The 22,847-nt window shown below is 46.6% G+C and overlaps 1 protein-coding gene across 1 annotated transcript; it reads right to left on the bottom strand.

Annotated features, from left to right (window-relative positions):
• Positions 1–1,429: 1,429 nt before the first annotated feature.
• On the bottom strand, positions 1,430–8,907 carry LTB4R2 (leukotriene B4 receptor 2). The gene is made up of 2 exons (XM_035102720.2): positions 8,678–8,907; positions 1,430–6,606 (listed from the first exon to the last, which is right to left on the bottom strand). Coding segments are annotated over exons 1-2 (1,152 nt in total). The 5' UTR covers positions 8,680–8,907; the 3' UTR covers positions 1,430–5,456.
• Positions 8,908–22,847: the final 13,940 nt, after the last annotated feature.

Raw genomic sequence — 22,847 nt, forward strand, 5'->3', positions numbered from 1 at the left:
CATGTGGCGCTGTGGGTTAAACCACCAGAAGGTCAGCGGTTTGAATCCCTGCAATGGGGTGAGCTCCCATTGCTCGTTCCCTGCTCCTGCCAACCTAGCAGTTCGAAAGCATGTCAAAGTGCAAGTAGATAAATAGGTACCACTACAGCGGGGAGGTAAAACGACGTTTCCGTGTGCTGCTCTTGTTCGCCTGAAGTGGCTTAGTCACGCTGGCCACATGACCCAGAAGCTGTACGCCGGCTCCCTCGGCCAGTAAAGCGAGATGAGCGTCGCAACCCCAGAGTCATCCACAACTGGACCTGATGGTCAGGGGTCCCTTTACCTTTACCCCTGAAGCTGAGGCTCCAATACTTTGGCACCTCATGAGAAGAGAAGACTCCCTGGAAAAGACCCTGATGCTGGGAAAGATGGAGGGCACAAGGAGAAGGGGACGACAGAGGACGAGATGGTTGGGCAGTGTTTCTGAAGCTACAAACATGAGTTTGACCAAACTGCGGGAGGCAGTGGAAGACAGGAGTGCCTGGCGTGCTATGGTCCATGGGGTCACAAAGAGTCGGACACGACTAAACGACTAAACAACAACAACAAATATGCATGCGTGTGTGTGTGTTGATGGGATATGGATCTTGACAAGAAAAAAGTAGGTAATGTTGATGGGCATACCTTCCATAAGTGAGTCTTTTACGAATAATCCCTTTGCAACTGAAGTACATCTGTCATGTCTGTTCAAGCTCTTGAGCCCAATAAATTGTGATCTGTGCCAGTTGCAACTGGAAGGTCTGAAGAAATGGAGGCAAACAGTAGGTGGCGCCAGAGTCAATGACAAGCAGAGCCAACTCCTACTAGTTTTATCCCCATTCTCCTCCCTGCTGAGTTCTACTTGGGGATCAACGCTGAGACTCAGGAGGAAGAGGCTGACAGCCAGTGTCACCCACTGGGCTGAGCTGGATGTAAATAGGAAGGCAGACAGTGAGGATTGGTTAAGGGCAGGTTGGGAATGGTGTAGCAGTACCCCATTCAGTCTAACAAAGCAGTCTCCACTTATTTCATTTAAAGCCGTGCAAGACATTTTGCTGCCTGAGGCATACTGCAAGGTGACAACCCTCCCTTCCACATGCAGAGGTACCTTGGTTCTTGAACTGAATCGATTCCGGGAGTCGGTTCGACTCCTGAAACCATTCAAAAACCAAGGTGTGGCTTCCAATTAGCTGCAGGAGCTTCCTGCACTCTTGCAGAAGCCAAACTTGGCTTCTGAAAAACGTTAGCAAACCAGAACAATTACTTCCAGGTTTGCGGCATTCAGGAGCCGATTTGTTCAGCAGCCAAGCCATTCAAGTACCAAGGTATCACTGTACAGAAGTCGATCAGACTGACAGCTGAGTCTTACACTGTCAACAGCACCTGAAAAGCATCTGCCTCACTCTGCCAAACAGTAGCGCCGACCCCAATTCTAATATCATCCATATATTTCTCTCTCTCTCTCTCTCTCTCTCTCTCTCTCTCTGGCTTAAAATGCCTGAAATTTTCCCTGACATTTCATTTAAAACAACAACAAATGGGCACACCTCAGCAATTCACATGAAATCCTTAGTTTATTATTGCAAACAATCCAACACAAATAAGGATGGTCTATTTATGTACTTTGGATTTTTACTCCTCTTCAGCATATGGAACGGAGGTTTCACATGCAGAATAACTGTTTCAAAAGTGAGACCTGCAACAAAATGTGTGGCGTGGAGTGCTGCTGTTCACATCCAAATTCTGATTTCCTTCCGTCCTCCAATTATGAGCTGGCATTCCCTGGCTACTGTACATGCTTAGTCCTCATCGGACTGATTTTGGAGTTCCCCCACTTGGAGTTTCCCTCCCTAACCCTTCTGACAACCTTGCAATTGCTCCCTGCTTGTTGGCAACAGCTGCTTCTTGGCTGTGCCCATTCGGCTGCAAAAGCAATGACGCTCACAGCATGAACATTGGAAATAGAGATGTGTTTGTGTGTAGAAGTCCCTACTGGATCCTGCTACCTTCAGAAAACAAGAATGAATTCACCACTCTTAACTTCCAAAAATGGGCACTTACGCTGTAGGCAGATAGTGAAGGAATGCTATGCAGGTTTTTGTCAGAGTGGATCTACAGATCTCTTTCCTTGTGGGCACACCCTAGCCCATTTTAGCTTATTAGAAAAACAAAACGAAACCCTGCCGTAAGTTTAGAAATATTCCACATCAAGATGGATAACATGCCCATTTAACAAAAAAGAGAGGCAGAGGGAGAGAAACTGTACAGAAAACAACAACATAACTTACATTGAAATATAAAAAGATCAGTTCATCCAACCACCTTTGGTTTTCTTAAAAACAACAACTCAACAACAATTTGGTAAAATGCGGCAACCTTAGTTGAGTTGCTGATTAGAAGAACACTGATCTCCTTCACACCATAGCAAACTTCAAAAATGTGGAATCTCCTTTGTCATCAGTGTGAGCCCAGCCGCAAGGAGCAAAGAAAGCTTAGAAAAGGGCTTAGAAAAAGAGATGGATTTAGAATTAAGGAACATCTGGGCTCACCTGAGCCGAGGAATTTGTTTTCAGCACCAGAACTAAGCTCACATTTCTTTTCTGTGCAAAACCGGTTGTTGGTTCCCCACCTGCCCCAAAACTTTCCTCATTTCAGCAGCCTATTCAAGCCTGATTTCATCAGCCAAATTTGGGGAAGGGCTGTCGCTAAATGGTGGAGCATATCGTTTGCTTGCAGAAAGTCCGGGATCCCCAGCTTCTCTTGGTAGGACTGGGAAGAGAATTCTGGTCTGAAATCCCGAGGAGCTGTTGCCAGTCAGTGTAGACCAGGGGTAGGCAACTGAAGGCCCATGGGCCACAAGCGGCCCATGGGGGTTGTCTAACCGGCCCATGAGCTGCCCCCAAACCAAGCTGTCAGCTCAGTGAGTCCCCACCTGATGTGCTAAACCAGTGCAGTGCAGGGACTTGCTTCCGCAGTGCCAGAAATTGCGTCTGCACAGGTGCAGGTGCCGGAAATCCCAGGTGCATGCTCTCACACGCGTGTGCAAACCGGCCCACAGAGGGATCTCCGCTGGAGTGAACCGGCCCAGGCGAGGTAAACCTTGCCGACCCCTGGTGTAGACAATACTGAATGAGATGGACCAAAGTCCAAGGCATATTTCTGTGTTTCCTAGGGTTCCCAATGACCTGACTCAGTAAAAAGCAGCTTCTTATGTTCCCATTTTACTTAAAACTGGTCTGGAAGATCCAGTTGGTGCAAAATTTCATAGCTAGACTGGTTGACCATATGCTAGTGGGCCAAGTTCATGGTTCTTGGAGTAGTTTACAAGGCCTTTAGCAATTTGTGTCCATGAAACCTCAAGAGCCATCTGATACTTTACATGCCTCCCTGATCATGGAGATCAGGCATCCCCCTTTGGCCCTCCAGATGTTTTGGCCTACAATTCCCATCTTCCCTGACCACTGGTCCTGTTAGCTAGGGATCATGGGAGTTGTAGACCAAAACTTCTGGAGGGCCGTAGTTTGGGGATGCCTGATGGAGATCTTGGAGGGACTTGTTGTTCGTAACCCCTCTCCCCCATGGCTCAGAGCCAGGTTTGCATCCACCAGGAGCTTTGCATTCAGCATTGTGCATCCATTTCTGCAGAACTTCCTCCTGACTGAAAGGCCCCTTCCCTTAGTGAAGCATTTAGTGAAGACAATTTTAGGAGGCATTTTGAGGAGGCTTTTCTGATTTTATGGTTAATTCTAATCGATCTTGTGCTCATGTGGTGGGGGTGTAAGAAATCTAAGGAATATTGAAAGAATTTTAAAAGATGCTAAGGATGACATTCCCCCTCCCCCCCAAAACCCCCACCAGAGATGTTCCTTTGGGGTATAATAGAGGGTGAGATACCTAAGAATGTATTAAATCTTTTTCTTTAAGCAACTGCTGCGGCCAGAATAGCCTATGCACAAACGTGGAAGCACAAAAACAGTCCAATAAAAGAGGATTGGCAGAAGAAGTTAATAGAACATGTGGAGTTAGCGATGCTGACTGCAAAGGTAAGAAACCAGGATGAACATACCATAAGAGAGGAGTGGGAAAACTTTAGGGAATATTTAAAGAATTATAGCAGTTGCATAAATCTCCAAATACGCTACGACTAGACATAGGAACAGCAGCTAAATCAATTAGAAGGTGTAGAAAGATATGTAGCACAACTAAGAATAAAAAAGAACCTATGGACAGGTGTGTGGGGAAGTCAAATAAGGATAACGAAGAATATTGTGAAATGGATGTACCAATTTACTGTTAAAGCATAAATAAAGTCGAAATGAGAACAAAAGCCACGGTGCTAAGTGGTATATGATCTCTTGTAATAATAGAATGATAATAATTTGGAATAAGAAAGGCTGTTGCTATTGTTAAACAAATGGGACTCAGAAAATCTTATTGATCTACATCAAATCTCCCAGCAGTTCTTCACCCACATTCCCCCCACTTCTATACTATTGCCCTCCAACATTTCCTGAATAGAAGTTGTACTTAATTTAAGAACTGAGAGGTGTAGCTCTTCCCTGCCTCTAACCCCCAGGTGTAAATTATTTATTGAGGAGGGAGACACTCTGTATATGCCCAGAGTCACCCTTTGTTTTATAAGTTCCACGTCTGGCCCTGAAGGCAGAAACATATACCAGCATATGTATTTTGGACTAAGCTTAGTGCAACAAGTATCAGATCTAACCCGACTTAGGTTGAAGGAACAATAGCTGTGAAAGTAATTTAGCAGCTTTGTAGTGTGGACATGGTCTCAACGAGTTTCCTAGAAGCCAAGTTTCCAAAAACAGAGTACAGTGGAACCTCGGTTTATGAACACCTTGGTTTACGAATTTTTGGTTTACAAACGCCGCGGACCCATCTGGAACGGATTAATCCACTTTCCATTACTTTCAATGGGAAAGTTCGCTTCAGTTTATGAACACTTCAGTTTATGAACAGACTTCCGGAACCAATTGTGTTCATAAACCGAGGTACCACTGTAGCTAAGGCAGCCAGGCCTAGCAGATAGAGATGTGGCCTGGCTTAGCAGTAGAGGACACTCTTTGTGTAAAGAAGGTCCCAGCTTGAATCCTGAGCATCTCTGCCAGGCTGGGGTAACACACTGTTATAGACCCTAGGAAGTTGCTGCTAGTCAGTGAGCTACTGGTCTTCAACTGGTGGGTCAGGCCCCATTAGTGGGTTGAGGTTCGATCCAAGATGGATCACACCAGGAGCACTCCCACCATGCAAATTTATGGTAAAAGGCAAAGAAACGGGTCCCCAAATGCATGTTTGCATTATAAGTTGGTCCTGAGTCTGAAAAGGTTGAAGATACCTGGTGTAAACAATACTGAGCTGGCGGGACTGACTCATAAAGCATAAATTACATCTTGTGTTGAAACTTGGCATGATTCAGTCTAGGAGTGTCTGTAGCCGAGTTGCTCTCTTGTGCCATCAAGACCCGGCCCTCTGTCTTGCTCCTTGTCCAGCCCGTCACAACTCTCCAGGGGTTGCTGGTCCATGCCCATGGCAGCCCCTGCCACCACCACCAAGTCTTTGGCCAGGTTCTTGTGGGACTGGGATCTTCTGCCGAGCCCATCGGATGCCCCCTCAAAGAACTGGGCGATGAAGTTGGCCCCCGAGGTCTTGATGAGGTTCCCAGCCACGAAGACGTAGAGCACAGGGTTGATGCTGCTGCTGAGGAACGCCAAGGCTGTGGCACCGGCTCTGCCGCTCTTCCAGGCCTGCCCCAGTTGTTCCGCCGTCCGCCCTGACGACAAGTTGGAAGCTACCTGGAGCATGTTGACGATGTGGTAGGGCATCCAGAGGACAGCAAAGCAGATGACAATGGCGACAATGAGCTTCTCGGTCCGAGCCCCCTGTCTCCGCTTCACTCCCCTGAGGCGGATTAAAATGGCAGAATAGCAGCCGACGATGAGGGTGAAGGGTATCACAAAGGCCACCACGGTTTCCAAGGTGAAGTGGAAGATGGTCAGGCTCGGCCTGGGGTGGCAAGGCTCACAGATGTACCTCCCCGAGGGATCCTTGACTACTTGTCGGAAAAGGAGGGCCGGGATGGATAACAAAATGGCCGCCACCCAAATCCCTGACAGGATCTTGACCACCAAGTGCTTCTTGCGAATGGCTTGGGAGAAGTAGGGCTGGTTGACTGCGAGACACCGGTCCACGCTCATGAGGGTGATGATGAAGATGCTGGCAAACATGTTGATGCAGCACAGGTAGTAGACCCCTTTGCAAACTGCTAGGCTGAATAGCCAGTTCTTGAAGATGAGGAAGATGATGAAGAAAGGAGTGAGGAGAAGCACGACCCCATCGGCCACTGCCAAATTAACGACTAGGAGGCAGGTGACGGAGCGGTGGCTCGGCTTCATCTTCCAGAGGATACTCCAAATGACAAAGAGGTTTCCAGGCAGCCCGATAAGGGCAGCCAGGAGTAGGAAGACAATGCCAGTCACACTGGAGGTCGAGGAAGACAGGAGGGTGCTGTTTCCAGAGGTGTGGGTGCAGTTGTTGGTGGCACCACTGGAAAGAGGGGCTGGGGACTCCCTGTCAGGAAGGAAGAAAAAAAGAAAGCGTGAGCCAGGAGGAACTGAACTCCGCCTTAACCGCTGTCAACCTGGGCTGGGAAAAATTGCTCACATTTTTTGCTCACAGCCATCTCGGGCTTTATTTGCACCTCTCTTTCCTGCTGTGATCTATTACACTCCCTGAAATTTATATTGTAAGCTCACTGGGGCAGGGGCCTCTCTCTTTTATGTATGTGTTGTAACTTTCAAATGCTTTGATTATTGGTTGCGTTTTTATGGCTTGCAGTGCACAGCCCCGGGTTCCTTTAGGAAGGAAGGGATGACGACAACAATGATAACACTAACAATATTAGTAATATCAATGTTAGCCTATGAAGTGATGGTGGTGATGTTTCTACTACTCCATCAATAGGGCAGAGAAACAACTAGAGGAAAATGTTCCTGTCCCAAGGAGGTTGCAATTTGGAATTCGCCAAAGCTGGGGCAACAGAAGGAAGGGAGGAAGATGATCGAAGCAATTGCCAATGAAGCTTCAGAATCAGGGATAATGATTTGGTGTGCGCGTGTGCTAGACAAGGCCAGTTGTATTCTCCTCCCTCCCTCCTATCCATGCACCTCCATGCCAGAGCACCCCTACCCTGGAAAAGGATGCCTGGCTGCCTGGCTGCAGAGGACGGAGCTGAACTACTTATCTCCCTGCCGACGTTTTTCATTGACTTTGCGGTTGCCTGGCCCCCACAATTATAGCACTTATGCTCCTACCCCTCCCTTGTTTCTTGGTTCCTTTCAGCTGTGTCCTAGTCTCGCATTTTATTCGGTTTATGGTATCATACAACACAACGGCTCCCAATGAGGAGAATGCCACCCCCTAGGCAACATGGTCCACCCCTTTCATCTGCATCACTGTCCTTGGTCCCGTTTCTTGGCCACACCCTATGTAGCAACGTAAGAACGATCAGGTCAAAGGACCACAGAGTCCAGCATCTTCCCTCTCCCAACATTGGCCTGGCAGAGGCCTTAAGGAAGCCATCAAGCAGGGCAGGAAGACAACAGCCCTCCCTCACAGTTGGATCCCAGGAGCTATTATTCAACTGCAACTGAACATGGAAGCTCCATTTAACCATCAAGGCTAATAATACCCATGGACAGACCATGAATTTGCACCATCCCCATTTCAAAGCTCCCTAGCAGCAACTTCCATTCAAAAGTCATAATTTGAAACAGTTTTCTCCTGCCTTTCCTGAATCTCCTGCCAGTCAATGTCAATTGATTCCCAAGCTCCCCAATTTCTACGAGAGAGGGAGAGAGAGCGAGAGAGCGAGAGAGAGCATGCCTCTCTCTAACCACATTCCCCAGAGGGTGCAGAATATTTTAAAAAACCTCCATTATGTTTCCCCTCCCTTAGTGGCTTTCAATGTTCCCTCGTGGGCAAGCTGTTCTACCACCACATTCCCTAATCCAGGCATCCCCAAACTGCGGCCCTCCAGATGTTTTGGCCTACAACTCCCATAATCCCTAGCTAACAGGACCAGTGGTCGGGGAAGATGGGAATTGTAGTCCAAAACATCTGGAGGGCCGAAGTCTGGGGAAGCCTGCCCTAATCACTTGAATTGCCCTTTTCTGTCCCTTTTCCAGTTCTATGATATCCATTTCATCATACGTTGACCACAACTATAGACAGGTTTCCAAGCGCAGTCTCCCCGTGAATTTGTATGAGGGCATTATCATCCCGGGCTGTTTGACTTCCAGCCCTTTCCCCTGATAATGCCTGGAATTTTCCACTGGAATTTTCCAGAGTGGTGCAATGTTTCTGTTCCTTTATTTTGACAACAACCATCATGCAAAATACGCAAAACAATATTTTGTCTCGTGTAACTCAGAAAAAAAGAGTTTTTTTCTGGCATCCTTCTTACACATTACCCCACATACTTCCAAACTGTCAACCTTGATTTCGGTCTATCCCAGATCTGGGCTACTTCCTACCCACTTCATCTACCCCAAACTTCCAGCCTGAACTATCGCAATGCGGTCTTCTTCTGAATCTGCTTATGGTTCTGCACCCTGAGTGAACCTGCAACGCAATGACTTACATGGGTGAGTTGGTCTCTGACTGGAGCCCAGCGAAGCTTCTCTTCCTCTGGCTGCCTCTGTCCTTCCTTCACATCCTTTCCCTGGGCTGCGAATTATCTCCTTCTCCCAGAGCTTCTGAGCTGCTGCTTCTATTGCTGCTTTGCACGTCCAGACTGGAAGCTGGAATGAGGTTGAGTAATGGAAGAGGAGGGAGTGGTAGCAGGACTTGCCTTCTGCACACAAACGCCCCCCCCCCGCTTCTTCCCTAGATCTCCAAGTTGGGACTTGCTGGCATTGAGGAAGACCACACCCAAATACATTTGTGCCAAGAGGACCCTGGTTTTCTCCGTGTGTTTCTTCTCTTTCTCTCTCCCCCTTGCCTTCTGGCCCCTCTGCCATCCTTTTTCTCCTTGTCTCATCCTTTCATTCAGAGAAATCCGCCTGGACGTTGCTTAAAAAGGAAGCAGCTAGACGGCATGAGGCTGGCTGTGGAGTGCAGATAATGGAACCCACAAAGCCTCTCGAGGAAGAAAACCTAACATTAGGCAACAGCAGCTTGTCTTCTTTCTGGCAGGGGGAGTAACAGAAACATCCTAGAATGGCTGGTTCTTGTAATTCACCTACATAATCTCTCTCCACCCCTCTATGCCCCACAAATAGGCAGGAAGCTGCCTTATCACTCAGTCCACACCTAGCTCAGTAATGTCTACACGGACAGGCAGTGACTCTCCAGGTGTCTTTCCAAGCCCTTACCAGAAATGCTGGAGACTGAGACTGGGACGCAAAGCTGATGCTCTTCCCACTGAGGTACAGTCCCTTTCCTGCTTAAAGCTCATTCATAAAGGACCCCCAAACAGTTAAGTCCAGTCAAAGGCGACTATGGGGTGTGGCACACATCTCCCTTTCAGGCCAAGGGAGCCAGTGTTTGTCTACATACAGTTTTTCGGGTCATGTGGCCAGCATGACTTAACCGCTTCTGGCACAACAGGACACTGTGACGGAAACCAGAGCACATGGAAATGCAGTTTACCTTCCCGCCGCAGTGGTACCTATTTATCTACTTGCACTGGCGTGCTTTCGAACTGCTAGGTTTGCAGGAGCAATGGGAGCTCACTCCGTTGTGCAGATTCGAACTGCCGACCTTCTGATCAGAAAGCCCAAATGGCACAGCGCCACCCGCGTCCTATGTTTATATAATGTTTTTTAAAGATGATACCATTATGTATATCTGCTTTAATCAGGCTGTGGATTTTAAAATGGTAAAGGGACCCCTGACCATTAGGTCCAGTCGTGACCGACTCTGGGGTTGCGGCGCTCATCTTGCTCTATTGGCCAAGGGAGCTGGCGTACAGCTTCCGGGTCAAGTGACCAGTATGACAAAGCCGCTTCTGGCGAACCAGAGCAGCGCACGGAAACACCATTTACCTTCCCGCTTGGAGCGGTACCTATTTATCTACTTGCACTTTGACGTGCTTTCGAACTGCTAGGTTGGCAGGAGCTGGGACCGAGCAACGGGAGCTCACTTCGTCGCAGGGATTCAGACCGCTAACCTTCTGATCGGCAAGCCCAAGAGGCTCAGTGGTTTGACCCACAGCGCCACCCGTTGTGCTTTATTTCCAGTTTTCTTTCACTTAGAAATGTTTTGATCAAGTGGGTTTGTAATTTTTCCCTAAATAAATACATTTACACCTCAAGCCTCATCAAAAAATTGGTAGCACTCTCCCCAGCACCAAGCCTTCTTTGAGTGGCCAACCAGCTGGGAAGATGACTGCCTCCTCTGCCCTTCCTCCCTCCCTCCCTCCACCAATCCTGATTGCATCGTGCTCTGTTCATTATGCAATACAATTTGCATTAGTGAAATCGGAGAGATGACTGTAAGGCGTGACCTTGGATGGGGATTCTTTTTCTGCTTCATCATGGCTCTAGTCACACTCTTGAGACACGGCTGGTTCCAGTGTCATTGTCTATCCCTGTCTCAGAAAAGGGACTCCGAGCTGTCCGTCTGCATGCTGGCCGAAATATCACAGGGTTGAAAGGTAAAAAGGGTGCATTGCAGGTCAGGAACCCCCCCCCCAAAAGCAGCTTTTCCTTCAAGGCAGGTAGATCCATCTGCCACCCGCTCAACATACACCACCCAGATGGTCAATTTTGGCTTAGCAGTGTATTACCGTATTTTTTGCTCCACAAGATGCACTTTTTCCCTCCTAAAAAGTAAGAGGAAATGTCTGTGCGTCTTATGGAGTGAATGTGTGGTCCCTGGAGCCAAATTGCCCAGGGGCAAAAGGCAGATTGTGTTTTTTTCATTTTTAGAAAGAGCTAAAGGCTAACAAGAGGGAAAGAGAGCTTTGAAAGGAACCCGCTCAGCAGCTGATTGCAAGAGATCGGGTGTGAGAGATAAGGGAGCTAGCTCCCTTGATTCCTGGCCCGCCCAGGCCCCTTGCCCAGGCCTCAATTGTTGTCTGCAGAGGGAGGCTGTTTGTTTCCCCAGCGACATGTGACTGGCTGATTAGATAGTCCTAGAGAAGCTGCAGAACTGTGAGTTGAACCCCATAAAAACAGGATTTTTTCCCCTTTGCAAGGTAAGCTCAACAGCTTTGAGCTGATCCTCAAAAAATGGAACTTTCCCCCTTTGCAAAAAAGATGCACAACTGCGAGTTGACCCCCCCCTCCCAAAATGGGGCTTTCCGCATTTGCAAAAAAACTTTGACCTGATCCTCAAAAAAATGGAGCTTTCCCCCTTTGCTAAAGAATCTTCCTCAAATATTTAATTGGGCAGGGGGCAAACAAAGGAACCTAGGCCTCTAGGAGTTGGCTGCTATGCCTAGGACAATTCAAGAAAGCAAAATAAAAAATAAAAAATCTTGCTTTCCTCCTCTAAAAAACTAGGTGCGTCCTATGGTCAGGTGTGTCCTATGGAGCGAAAAAAAATACGGTATTTTCCTCCCCTCTCTGAGATCTTAGCTCTCAGTGGTGGTGGACCTAGCTCAATGTGGCTCTGCCATTGGTAACGGGGGGAACCCAGACCCTTCAGCAAAATAGGTGTGAACTCCTCCAAAATGTACTTTCTCTACAATATGCTGAAAGCTGTCGGTTTCACTTTTGTGTAGGCATCTGAAAGTGAAGCTGGGTCAAAGTTCCCTCTCCCTTCTTCAGGGGGACCATTAGTTTCCTTCAAAAGTGTACAGTGGTACCTTGGCACTCAAACGGCTTGGCTCCCGAACAAATGGGCTCCCAATCGCCGCAAACCCGGAAGTAAGTATTCCGGTTTCCGGAGCGTTTTTCGGAAGCCGAACTTCCGACGCGGCTTCTGCTTGAGTGCAGGAAGCTCCTGCAGCTCCTGTAGCCAATCGGAAGCCGCATTTTGGTTTCCGAACGGTTTCGGGAGTCAAACGGACTCCCAGAAAAAGATTCAGTTCGAGAACCAAGGTACCACTATATGTGTGTGGCAGCTTTTGGCAATGCCAGCAAATTTCAGGTATTTTCAATTTACCTTAAAAACAAGGTGGCCAAAGCCGCCGCCTCCTCCTCCTCCTCCTCCTCCTCCTCCTCCTCCTCCTCCTCCTCCTCCAGACAAACATAACAAAACCTGGCTGCTGCTTGAAGGCCGCATTCCTGGGACAGAATGCCCTGGGGAATGATGCTGAGTCACACAGCCAGTCCTAGGAATGTGGACAGAGCAGCCAAGCTGCCACTTGAACTGACCCAGTCCTACCGTTGGACACAGATGGCAAGTCTGTGGGGCAGCACCAACAGTACCCCCAGAGACCTCTCCCCTTCCTCTCTGTTGTCACACAGCTGGACCTGGGCTTCATATTCTGGCATACTGTTGCAAGTGCAGTAGAGTTGAATTCATATAAAGTGGTACCTCAGTTTACAAACACAGGTGGTTCCGGAAGTCTGTACTTAACCTGAAGAATACTTAACCTGAAGCAAACTATCCCATTGAAAGTAATGGAAAGTGGATTAATCCATTCCAGAAGGTCCTTGGAGTACTTAAAACTGAAGCGTACTTAACCTGAAGCGAACTTTCCCATTGAAAGTAATGGAAAGTGGATTAACCTGTTCCAGACGGGTCCACGGAGTACTCAACCTGAAGCGTACTTAACCCGAGGCATGAGTGTAATTGGTTCCGGAAGTCCGTACTTAACCTGAAGCGTACTTAACTTGAAGCGAAGTGGATTAATCCATTCCAGACGGGTCCACGGAGTACTTAAACTAAAAATACTCAAACCGAGGTGTACTTAAACCGAGGTATGACTGTACAACTTCCAGTGTGGCTAGTGTCAGACTAGGACCTGGGAGATCAGGGTTCAAATCCTGCTCAGCGATGAAGCGTGATCTTGGGCCAGACACATTCTCCCAGCTAAGTTTACTGCACACATTTGTGGTGAGAAACATTTATGTCTCCTTGAGCTCCTCGGCCAGCCAGCCAGATGTCTTTGGTCGGCCCTGCATTCCAAACAGCGCTGTGACTTTTTAAATACTGTATTTTCCATGTATAAGACGCTCCCATGTATAAAACGCCCCCTATTTGGGGGGACTCCAAATTAAGAAAACACCCTCAGCACTATCCGTGTATAAGACAAGCCTCAATTTTAAACCTAATTTTTTGGTTAAAAAAACACACCTAGTCTTATACATGGAAAAATACAGTAGTTTTTTTTTAAAGAAAGATGGACTGCATGTTTAAGATAAGTCCAGAAAAGGCAGAGGGGAGGTTAATTCAGTCACAGAGGGACATTCTCCACCCCCCAAGTCATTCTGCGAAAGTACTGAAGCAGCTGGTTTAAACACTGTGACTCAGCATTAGCTGAAACCCATGACTCAGAATAGACCCATTTCAATGAATGAACATGACTAATGTAAGCCCATTGAATTAAATGGGTCTAATCTGAGCATGCCTTTGTTGGAGACAACTTTCAACACATGGTTTGGTGGCCAGCATTGCAAGTCATACAGTGGCCCAGAGCAGTTTCTCCCTTAGGCACAAATCGGGTCCTCCCTAACAAAAGTGTTGCGGTGGGACCCGGCAATCTGTATTTTAATGTTTTGTTGGAAGCCGCCCAGAGTGGCTGGGGGAACCCGGCCAGATGGGCGGGGTATAAATAATAAATTATTATTATTATTATTATTATTATTATTATTATTATCAGGCCTAGGTGTTGGGGCGGGGACATTGGAGCAGCTACAACACCCTGTTGGTGGTCCTTCTAACAGGGAGGAATTGGGCTGTGGGCATGCCAGTCAAAGTACAGTCATAGCTCGGTTTAAGTACGCTTCGGTTTGAATACTTTCAGTTTAAGTACTCTGCGAACCCACCTGGAACAGATTAATCCACTTTCCATTACTTTTAATGGGAAAGTTTGCTTCTGGTTAAGTACGGACTTCCAGAACCAATTACACTCATACTTCGGGTTAAGTACGCTTCAGGTTGAGTACTCCGCGAACCCGTCTGGAACGGATTAAGCCACTTTCCATTACTTTCAATGGGAAAGTTCGCTTCAGGTTAAGTACGCTTCAGGTTAAGTACAGACTTCCGAAACCAATTGTGTACTTAAATCGAGGTACCACTGTAGTTAGAAGGACCACTATTTAATCTGCTGCACGTGACCCTGAGTATCTCTTTCGTGTCTCAGTGCACTGGAACACCCACCTACCTCTTCCTATCTTTAGGGCTTGCGCTTGACCTTGCTATGCCGTCTTTGGGACAGGGGCATGGCAGGAATTTCCCCCATTTGGCTGATTGGCTGGTGCCATTTGGGTTTCTTGTAAGGTTGGCGGATAGGCTCTGGTTCTTGTTGGTAGGGGTGGCAGGATGCCTAGCCATCCCTATGAGATGGGTATTCCTTTAAAAAAATCAAAGGACTCATGGTCTTCCCTGAGCTGGGTTGTGCCCTGAGCCTGAGTCCCAGGTGTTCACCCAAGGCTAACTTATGGTTGCTGCCCAGAGTCAGCGCTGCCTGCAATGCTGTAGGACAGGCATCCCCAAACTTCGGCCCTCCAGATGTTTTGGCATACAACTCCCATGACCCCTAGCTAACAGGACCAGTGGTCGGGGAAGATGGGAATTGTAGTCCAAAACATCCGAAGTTTGGGGATGCCTGCTGTAGGAGCTAGCTGAACCAGAGCCTATGCAACCACTCACTTGATTTGTAATCAATAAAGTTGTGGCCTCAATTCTGCCAAAAACCAAACCAAAAATTGTAGGGATCATGTAAGTGACTGCATCTCAGGGATTATATTGGGAATCATGCATTCATAGCTTTATGTGCGGTTTGAGGGGAATGTTCTTGAGCTGGTGGCTCCACCTGAACAGACTACTCCTGCCTGGGTTATGGAATGTGTGGCTTCTTGGTGCAGATCCTGTTGGATGTATGTACACTCCATGATCCTCTACCTGGCAAGCACGTTTCAGTCTGGGTTGCAAGAAACAGGCATTTGTTGCCATTTGTTTCCTGCCTGGTTGTAAAACATTTGGTGTCTTTGACCAAAAGGGCATTCTGCATTCCTCTCTGGCAAACATCCTCCCAAAGTGCCTTTGATGTAGATCTACTATCTTTCACAGGTTTCTGTGTGTGTTTACTGCTTTTACAATTTCCTGCTTCTGCTCCTGTTCACATGCTTTGTAGTGTTAATCAGGGGAATGTGAGAAGGGGGTAGGATTTCAGGATAGTCTCTGTTAATTATTCACTGTACTAGAATCTTATTGGAGCATTTGAATCTTGGTGTCACCTTAATTATAATAAAAATGGCCTGGAGAGGAAGGAAGGGAGATTCATTCTTTTCCTTCTCTCTCTCAGGCTACTTGCTGGTCAAGAGCTCTGTTCCTTTGTCTTATTTCCAATGTGGTTTTGCCACAAAAAAATTGAGTCCTGTCTGAATTTATTTCTAGGCCAGGTTAAAGGCTCTCCACATGCATGCAAACCAGCCTTGGCTTGTGGAGGATTTGCAGGGGCAGAGAGGAACCCAAATAGGATTGCTTGGTAGGGGGTTGGACTAGATGGCCCTTGTGGTCTCTTCCAACTCTATGATTCTAGGAATCCTGACAAAACTGTGAGACATCTGTGTGTTTACTTTACACTCTTTCACCCACCTTGTGATGGGAGGCGGTTAAAAACTGGATCACCATTGGCAGCCAGGAATGTATCTCTGATTGTGGAATATAAACTGTATTTATTAGTATGCAGATTTAGAAATAATTCATTAAAAAGAAAGGTTTGATTGAAAGAGAGCATGCTAGTTTCCCAAAAAAAAGCTCAAAATCTATTTTAATTGAAACTACTGTGGTACTGTTAATTTTTCCTTTCTCTCTTTTTTTAAAAAAAGAATATTAAAATTGTTTTGCTCAAGTTAATGGAATTGGTAATATGCATTTACAAATGTAATGTACTAATGTCCGTAAAATGCAACACCATCAAAACAATCTCTCTTCATGATGGGAGGATCCAGGCTTTCCCTCTGTGAAATGTGATTTGCGGGGGAAGCGGGTTCATTTGATGAATGAAGCAATAAATCGCAATCTGATTGAAGAGAAGTTGATAAGGGTAGGACTGCCATCAGCCAGGCAAAGGGGCTATTTCAGTCCTCTGCAGAGGAGACCTGAAAATGATTTTTAAAAATAGCAAATGATAAGAGACTTTCCTGGATCATAACATCAGAGCAAAAATGCAGCCCAGGCAGACCCTTTCCTTCCCTGACTCCAAATCCCGTGACATTTGCAGTGGAATGAGTGGGAGTCAGACCAATTCAGACAGATTTTGACAACAAACAATAGCAAGAATAATAACGTGAAGAGAGGGGGGGGGGCTAGTTTGGAGTCTGTGGTTTTCCAGCTACAGTCAAACCTTGGATCCCGAACACCTCCATTTTGGAATGGTTTGGCTCCCATACGCCGAAAACCCAGAAGTAAATGCTCCGGTTTTTAAACGTTTTTCAGAAGCTGAACGCCCGACGCGGCTTCCACTTGAGTGCAGGAAGCTCCTGCAACCAATCAGAAGCCACGCCTCGGTTGTCAAACATTTCAGAAGCCGAACGGGCATCCGGAATGGATTACGTTTGACAACCAAGGTTTGACTGTATTACTGGGATTCATCAGCCCTAACAACTGGCAATGCTGGCTTGGGGGGGGGGTGACAGATGGAGTTCAACTAGATCGGGAAGGATTCCAGGTTCCTCGCACCTGTTTCATGGCTCTCTGCATCAAGATCGCCAATCTGAAATGGCTCTGGAAATGAAGAGGCGGCCCCCGGAGACGAGACAACGCCATGCTGTATCCTTCCTATCAGGTAACAATCTGGCTCCTACGTTCTGAAGCAACTTTTCCAGACACCTGGAAGTCAGAGTGCAGTTTCCAGACTCAGTAGCATGTGCTACAGTGATATAATCTGGATGTTATGAAGATCTGAATAACTCTTGCCACGTATGTGTGGTGTGTGTGTGTGTGTTTGGACTGGGGTGGCAGTGACGCCATTCTCTCCCTCGCCCACCCCAACCATAAAAAATGTTTTGGGCCACACCTGACCCAAAGTACTCTTCCTAAATCCTTTAATCCATGGGGATTTTCTGCAGGAAGTGTATTACTTACCTGCGGTTTAAAAGCACCAGTGGGAGATGAGGAAGATGAAGCTGTTGATGGTGAAGAAGGACCCGCCAACAGCCAACATCCGTTCCCATCTGGCACCTAAGTAGACAAGGGGAAACGAGCTGTTGGCTACAGAGCACAATGAAAAGTTGCCACATTTTGCTGAGTAGGTCGGGTGCCATTTTTCCCAGAATCAGATAAGGCTTCGTAATTCCGGTTTCGCCCTCATAATGCCTATTAGTCATTTTGGCAGACTCCTATCAGTGAGATTGTTATCAAAGTGCTCCGTGTGATTCATTGTTCCTATCTAATCCTGATCTCAAAACCTGAGAGTTACGTGAGCGTGAGAGATAGCATTCCGTCAGACACATGCTTTCCCCAAAGACTGCCTGAGAAATTCAAGCAGCAGAAGGGAAGCGTTTATGAGGAATTACGGTTTGGGAGGAGCTACTCCGTCGTCCTGGATGGAACATGGTCACCTGCTTTGCTCCTGAGTCTGGGGAGGGTAGGTTGTTTTTCAGGAGGCCAAAACCACCACTGACATTAGTAAGGGAGGAGGGTAAATGCATCATTATATGGATATGAATATTATTATTTATCTGTGTAGCTAAAGCCATTATAAAAAAAATGCATTACGAAGAATAAAATACACTGCACAGTTAAAATAATTATTAAAGGCAGGCATTCTGTCAGATAAGATTTTGCTCCCCTGAAGAATTTAGCTTACCTGTCCCACAAACATTTCTCCTTAAAACTGCCACCCTAAATGCAAAAAAAGCCACTTTTTCAGAGGTGTAGGGGGACCTGTCCCCTAATAAACAGCTAATCAGACACCTCTCACATGGGATATTTACATTTTTGAACAAGGCTGCTCTTAAATCCTTGTAGATTGGGCAAACTGCATTATAAGAGCTGCAACTTTAGGAGCATTTGCTTACGCTTGTTTTTCATGTGCAGAAGGAGCCTCCCCTGGCCGGTAAGTAAACCGGGGGAAAACAAAAAAATCTGTTTTTCCTGCTGGGAACGGCTGGAAAAACGGGGGTTTCCCGGGGAATACGGGATACTTGGCAGCTATGATAACTTCCCATTTCTGCCCTGATGGTGTCATTTTAGCTATATAAGGACCCACACATGGAGAGTGATGTCACTGTCAGCATATACAGTGGTACCTCTACTTACGAATAACTCTACTTACGAATGTTTCTACTTACGAATGGAGCTCCGTCCGCCATCTTGGATGCAGTTTAGATAGGAATTTTTTGACTTACAAATTTTTAGATAGGGTTGCTTCGACTTACGAATTTTTTCTCCCAATGCATTCCTATGGGATTCGACTTAGAATTTTTTTTGACTTACGAATGTGCGTTCGGAACGCATTAAATTAGTAAGTAGAGGTACCACTGTAGAATTCTGTTATAAACCGTCCTGGGAATTAGAAGCTTTCTACAGTCTCTTCATGGAAAGCTGGAGCAATATTGCACAAAAATGAGGAGGAAGACTGAGGTGGTGGGATTTGGGACTGTACCACTTCAGACTACAGGTGCGGACAGTCATATTTTGGAATGTCCCCTATAAGCACTCGCTGAATGTACTCATCCAGGATACAAGAGTGAAAACTGTGGTAAATGAATTGACCATACACTGTTCTTTTCCTCACCTCACAACAACCTTGCAAAGTAGGTCAGGCTTAGAGTTAGTGCATATCCTACAACATTTCTCCAATGAAAATATGGACATCCTAAGGAAAATTGGGACTTTCCTGGATCAAATCAGAAATCAGGATGGCTTCTCTGAATCAGGGACATCCCTGAAAAATAGGGAATGGCTGGATAAGGGATTTGAACCTGTATATCACAAGTCCTACTCTAGGGGTCAGGCAAAAACTTTCTGGCTTCACAGGCCAGGTCTTTATCAGTATCGGCCTTATGGGTCTAATTTGACACGTGGAATTTGATTTTCCTCACAGTGTGATTTCTGCAATTCACTACTTTTATGCTGTATAACAGCCATAGGTAAAATTGTCCCTCCAGATGTTTTGAGACTACAATTCCCATCATTTCTGACCACTGGTCCTGTTAGCTAGGGATGATGGGAGTTGTAGTCCCAAAACATCTGGAGGGCCAAGTTTGCCCATGCCTGCTGTATGGGCAGGGGATAATGAGAGTTGTAGTCCAAAACAGCTGGAGGGCACCAGGTTGGGGAAGTTGGCTCTAAGAGTTGAACAAAAGAAAAGAGTTCTTCTCTAGAGACACTCTTGTCTTCTCCACATCAATAACTCATCGTGGATATGTTGGAATGTTACCTGCAGATGATGCTGGCTGTGGACCAACATGCAGGAAAACTGAGAGAGAGAAATAAAAAGGAGGCATGAAGCATCTTAAATAGGCCTGGAAGTTTGAACTGATTTGATTTGAAGATTATTTATATGTTACAGTGGTACCTCTGGTTGCGAACGGGATCCGTTCCGGAGACCCGTTCTCAACATGAAAAGGCCACACCCTGAAGCACTGCGTCTGCGCATGCGTGTGACGCAATTTGATGCTTCTGCGCATGCGCAAAGCGTGATTTAGCACTTCTGTGCATGTGCGCGTGCTGAACCGGGAAATAACCCGTTCCGGGACTTCCGGGTTCGGCGCGTCTGTAACCTGAAAATACACATCCTGAAGCGGATGTAACATGAGGTATGACTGTATATTTATCTCAAGGGAGCACATGTAAGGTTCATTGGTAGGCTCCCATCCAAGCACTGACCAGACTCTGAGACCTGCATAACTTCAGGAACGCTGCGGCATCATATCCCTATGCATTATTTAGCCCCCACAAAACAAAACTACCGTATGTTGTCAACATTACGGGGGGGAAATATCATTATGGTGAAGAGCATAAAATGAACAAAAATCACATTCATGAAATAAGTAAAAAACGCATCACAAATCAGTAGGTCTGATAAATTAAATGTCAAGTATGCTGGATCACGCTCAGCCCCCCAGGAAAGCTGGACAAGTTTTGATGACGCTGGAGGTGTCTGCCTGATGTTCTCTGGAAAGGCACTTCGAAAGGGCAGGTATCACCACACTCAGATGCCCTTTTCTCAGCGCATGTAAGATGACCCTCGTGAGCATAAGGCACTACTAAGAGGGCCTCTCCCAAGTATCAAAGTGACTGGACATAATACAGGAATGGTCCGATTGAGAAGTTCAACTTTGCAGGCTTTGGCCGCACCATATGGGCTACGGTGTTGCGAATTAAAAAAGTGTTAAAAGCACACACCCAAGCCTTATCCACCAAGGCAATCCTTACACACTTTTGCCCTGATGTTCCTAAAAAAGAAGAGACCTCTAGCCAGGCTCTTGATGTTTTTTAGGAGGGATGAGCAAATCTCCCACAGTGCCCCCTTATGAACTCTCTTTCTCCTCCTTTATGGGAAGAGGGTGTCTCTCAGTGGGCTCTCTTCCTCCCTCAGTCTGCCCAAAATCACTGCTGCCCATTCCAGTTGCCTCTGAGCCTCATCCACACAACCACCAAGAGGAGAAGCACGAGGCAGCTGGGAGGCGCTGTTGTCAACCCCTCACTGCTGTTGCTTGCTTGTACAGAGATAGTGGGTGAACACAGGCCGTGATAGCAAGGCAGAGGACGGCCAGGTATGCTGAGCCCTCTGGAGAATGTCAAGTGTAAGAGGCTCCATAGCGCTCTCTCTCTCTCTCTCTCTCTCTCTCTCTCTCTCTCTCTCTCTCTCTCTCTCTCTCTCTGTGTGTGTGTGTGTTTATTATTCTGACAGAAAAGACGACGAGGGTAGAAATAACAGACTTGTATATTTGCATATACACCATGACATAGTCCAGGATGAGGGATGAGCTGCTTCTCATTACTCAGCTGTTAAGTTCTGCTTCCCACATTTCCACATCTGTTTCTAGCTTCCCCCCCAAGTCCTCATGAAATTTCAGCAGTATTTTAGTTTCTCTTAATTTGCAGTGTTTTCTGTATCCAATTAGCTTAATATGCCTATTTGTGGGAAACGGTTTTCAATAATATGATGCATTTTGCATGATTCCTCCCTCCATCCATGTACATTTTTATGAATTCATAATAATAATAATAATAATAATAATAATAATAATAATAATAATAAGTGTTTGGATTCGATATCCCACTTTATCACTACCCGAAGGAGTCTCAAAGCAGCTAACATTCTCCTTTCCCTTCCTCTCCTACAACAAACACTCTGTGAGGTGAGTGGGGCTGAGAGACTTCAAAGAAGTGTGACTAGCCCAAGGTCACCCAGCAGCTGCATGTGGAGGAGCGGAGACTCAAACCCGGTTCTCCAGATTACGAGTCTACCGCTCTTAACCACTACACCACACTGCACAGCATACTGCACGCATGTACTTTTGCACATGTAGCTTGGCTGGAGAACTGTGCTACAAAATTTGGAAAATGTGAATTTTGAAGGACGGTTGCGTTTCTGTTTCGTGTCTTTTTTTGGAACATGTGAATTAGGTCAGTTCACCTATTAACATGAATTGAATTAAAATTCTCAGCTATCCCTAGTGAGAATGTAACTGAGAAGTCTGTTTGCCCTCCTCCTCTTTGGACAGGCGGGCACTGTATCTCACTTGTGAACTGGCCTCTAGCAGGCTGGATCTTCCTCCTGCTGCCGTAATGGCCAATTTAGGGGGCAGGAATTTAGGGAGCGTTCTGCTGGGCGCAGTGCCAACTGGCCAGTAGTGGCACTCGACGCCACGCCCAGGGAAAACTTAAATATCCGGCCTGCAGGGCCATGATATGGTGCATGCACACCACTTGAATGTCAATGTCCATCAACTTGGGGAGTGGCCCCCTTAAATATTTTGTTGGGGGGTCCAAAGACCCCTCACCCCCTAGGAGTTGGCTCCTATTTATCAGCGCGTGTTCTCAGCAATTGCTAGCCCTGAAGCCAGTTTAAAAATTTATCAAGATGATTCTTTTATTATGGATCAAAGCTGGAATTAAAACCCAGGAGAAAGGAGTGGTAGAAGAAGAGGTTGGGGAAGAAAGAAAATAGCAACATACCTAGCATGGGAACCAGAAGAAGGATCTCTTCTCCACCTGGACTGCACCTCCTTGGAAACTTGGCATCGCCAGTTTTTATATCACCCTTCCTCTCCAAGGCAGACCCTAAAAGAGTCTTTTACAGGAGGGCAGAGGGACATCAGTGAAGCCCATATTTGCATAATTACCCAGAGGGGAAATGCAATCATTATTGGGGAAAGAGCCATTGGACCAAGGGACTTTGCTGTTTAAAATAGAAAATGGAAATAGGTCTGGCCAGAGGAGAGGAGTCAGCACTTGACCTACTAACTGCTTTCATAATTCCTGTTTTGTTTGTATGCGCAACACATGATCTGCTCCAGCCAGCAGAGATGCAAAGAGAAGAGGTTTTGTTGCAGGAGAGAATTGGAGCCAGTGCGAGGCTGGTGCATTGGGGCAAATGGGTCACTGCCCCACCAAACTTACCTTGCTGTTAGCCAGGCACCACCTGCCTGCCGCCTCAGTTCCAAACAATCCAGGGGGAGATCCATTTTTTGACAGAGGACTAACTCAGTCCGACGCTTCCAAACTCACTTGTTCCA

Source organism: Zootoca vivipara, chromosome 13 (assembly GCF_963506605.1).
Source record: "Zootoca vivipara chromosome 13, rZooViv1.1, whole genome shotgun sequence".
In the NCBI taxonomy this organism is placed as follows: domain Eukaryota; kingdom Metazoa; phylum Chordata; class Lepidosauria; order Squamata; family Lacertidae; genus Zootoca; species Zootoca vivipara.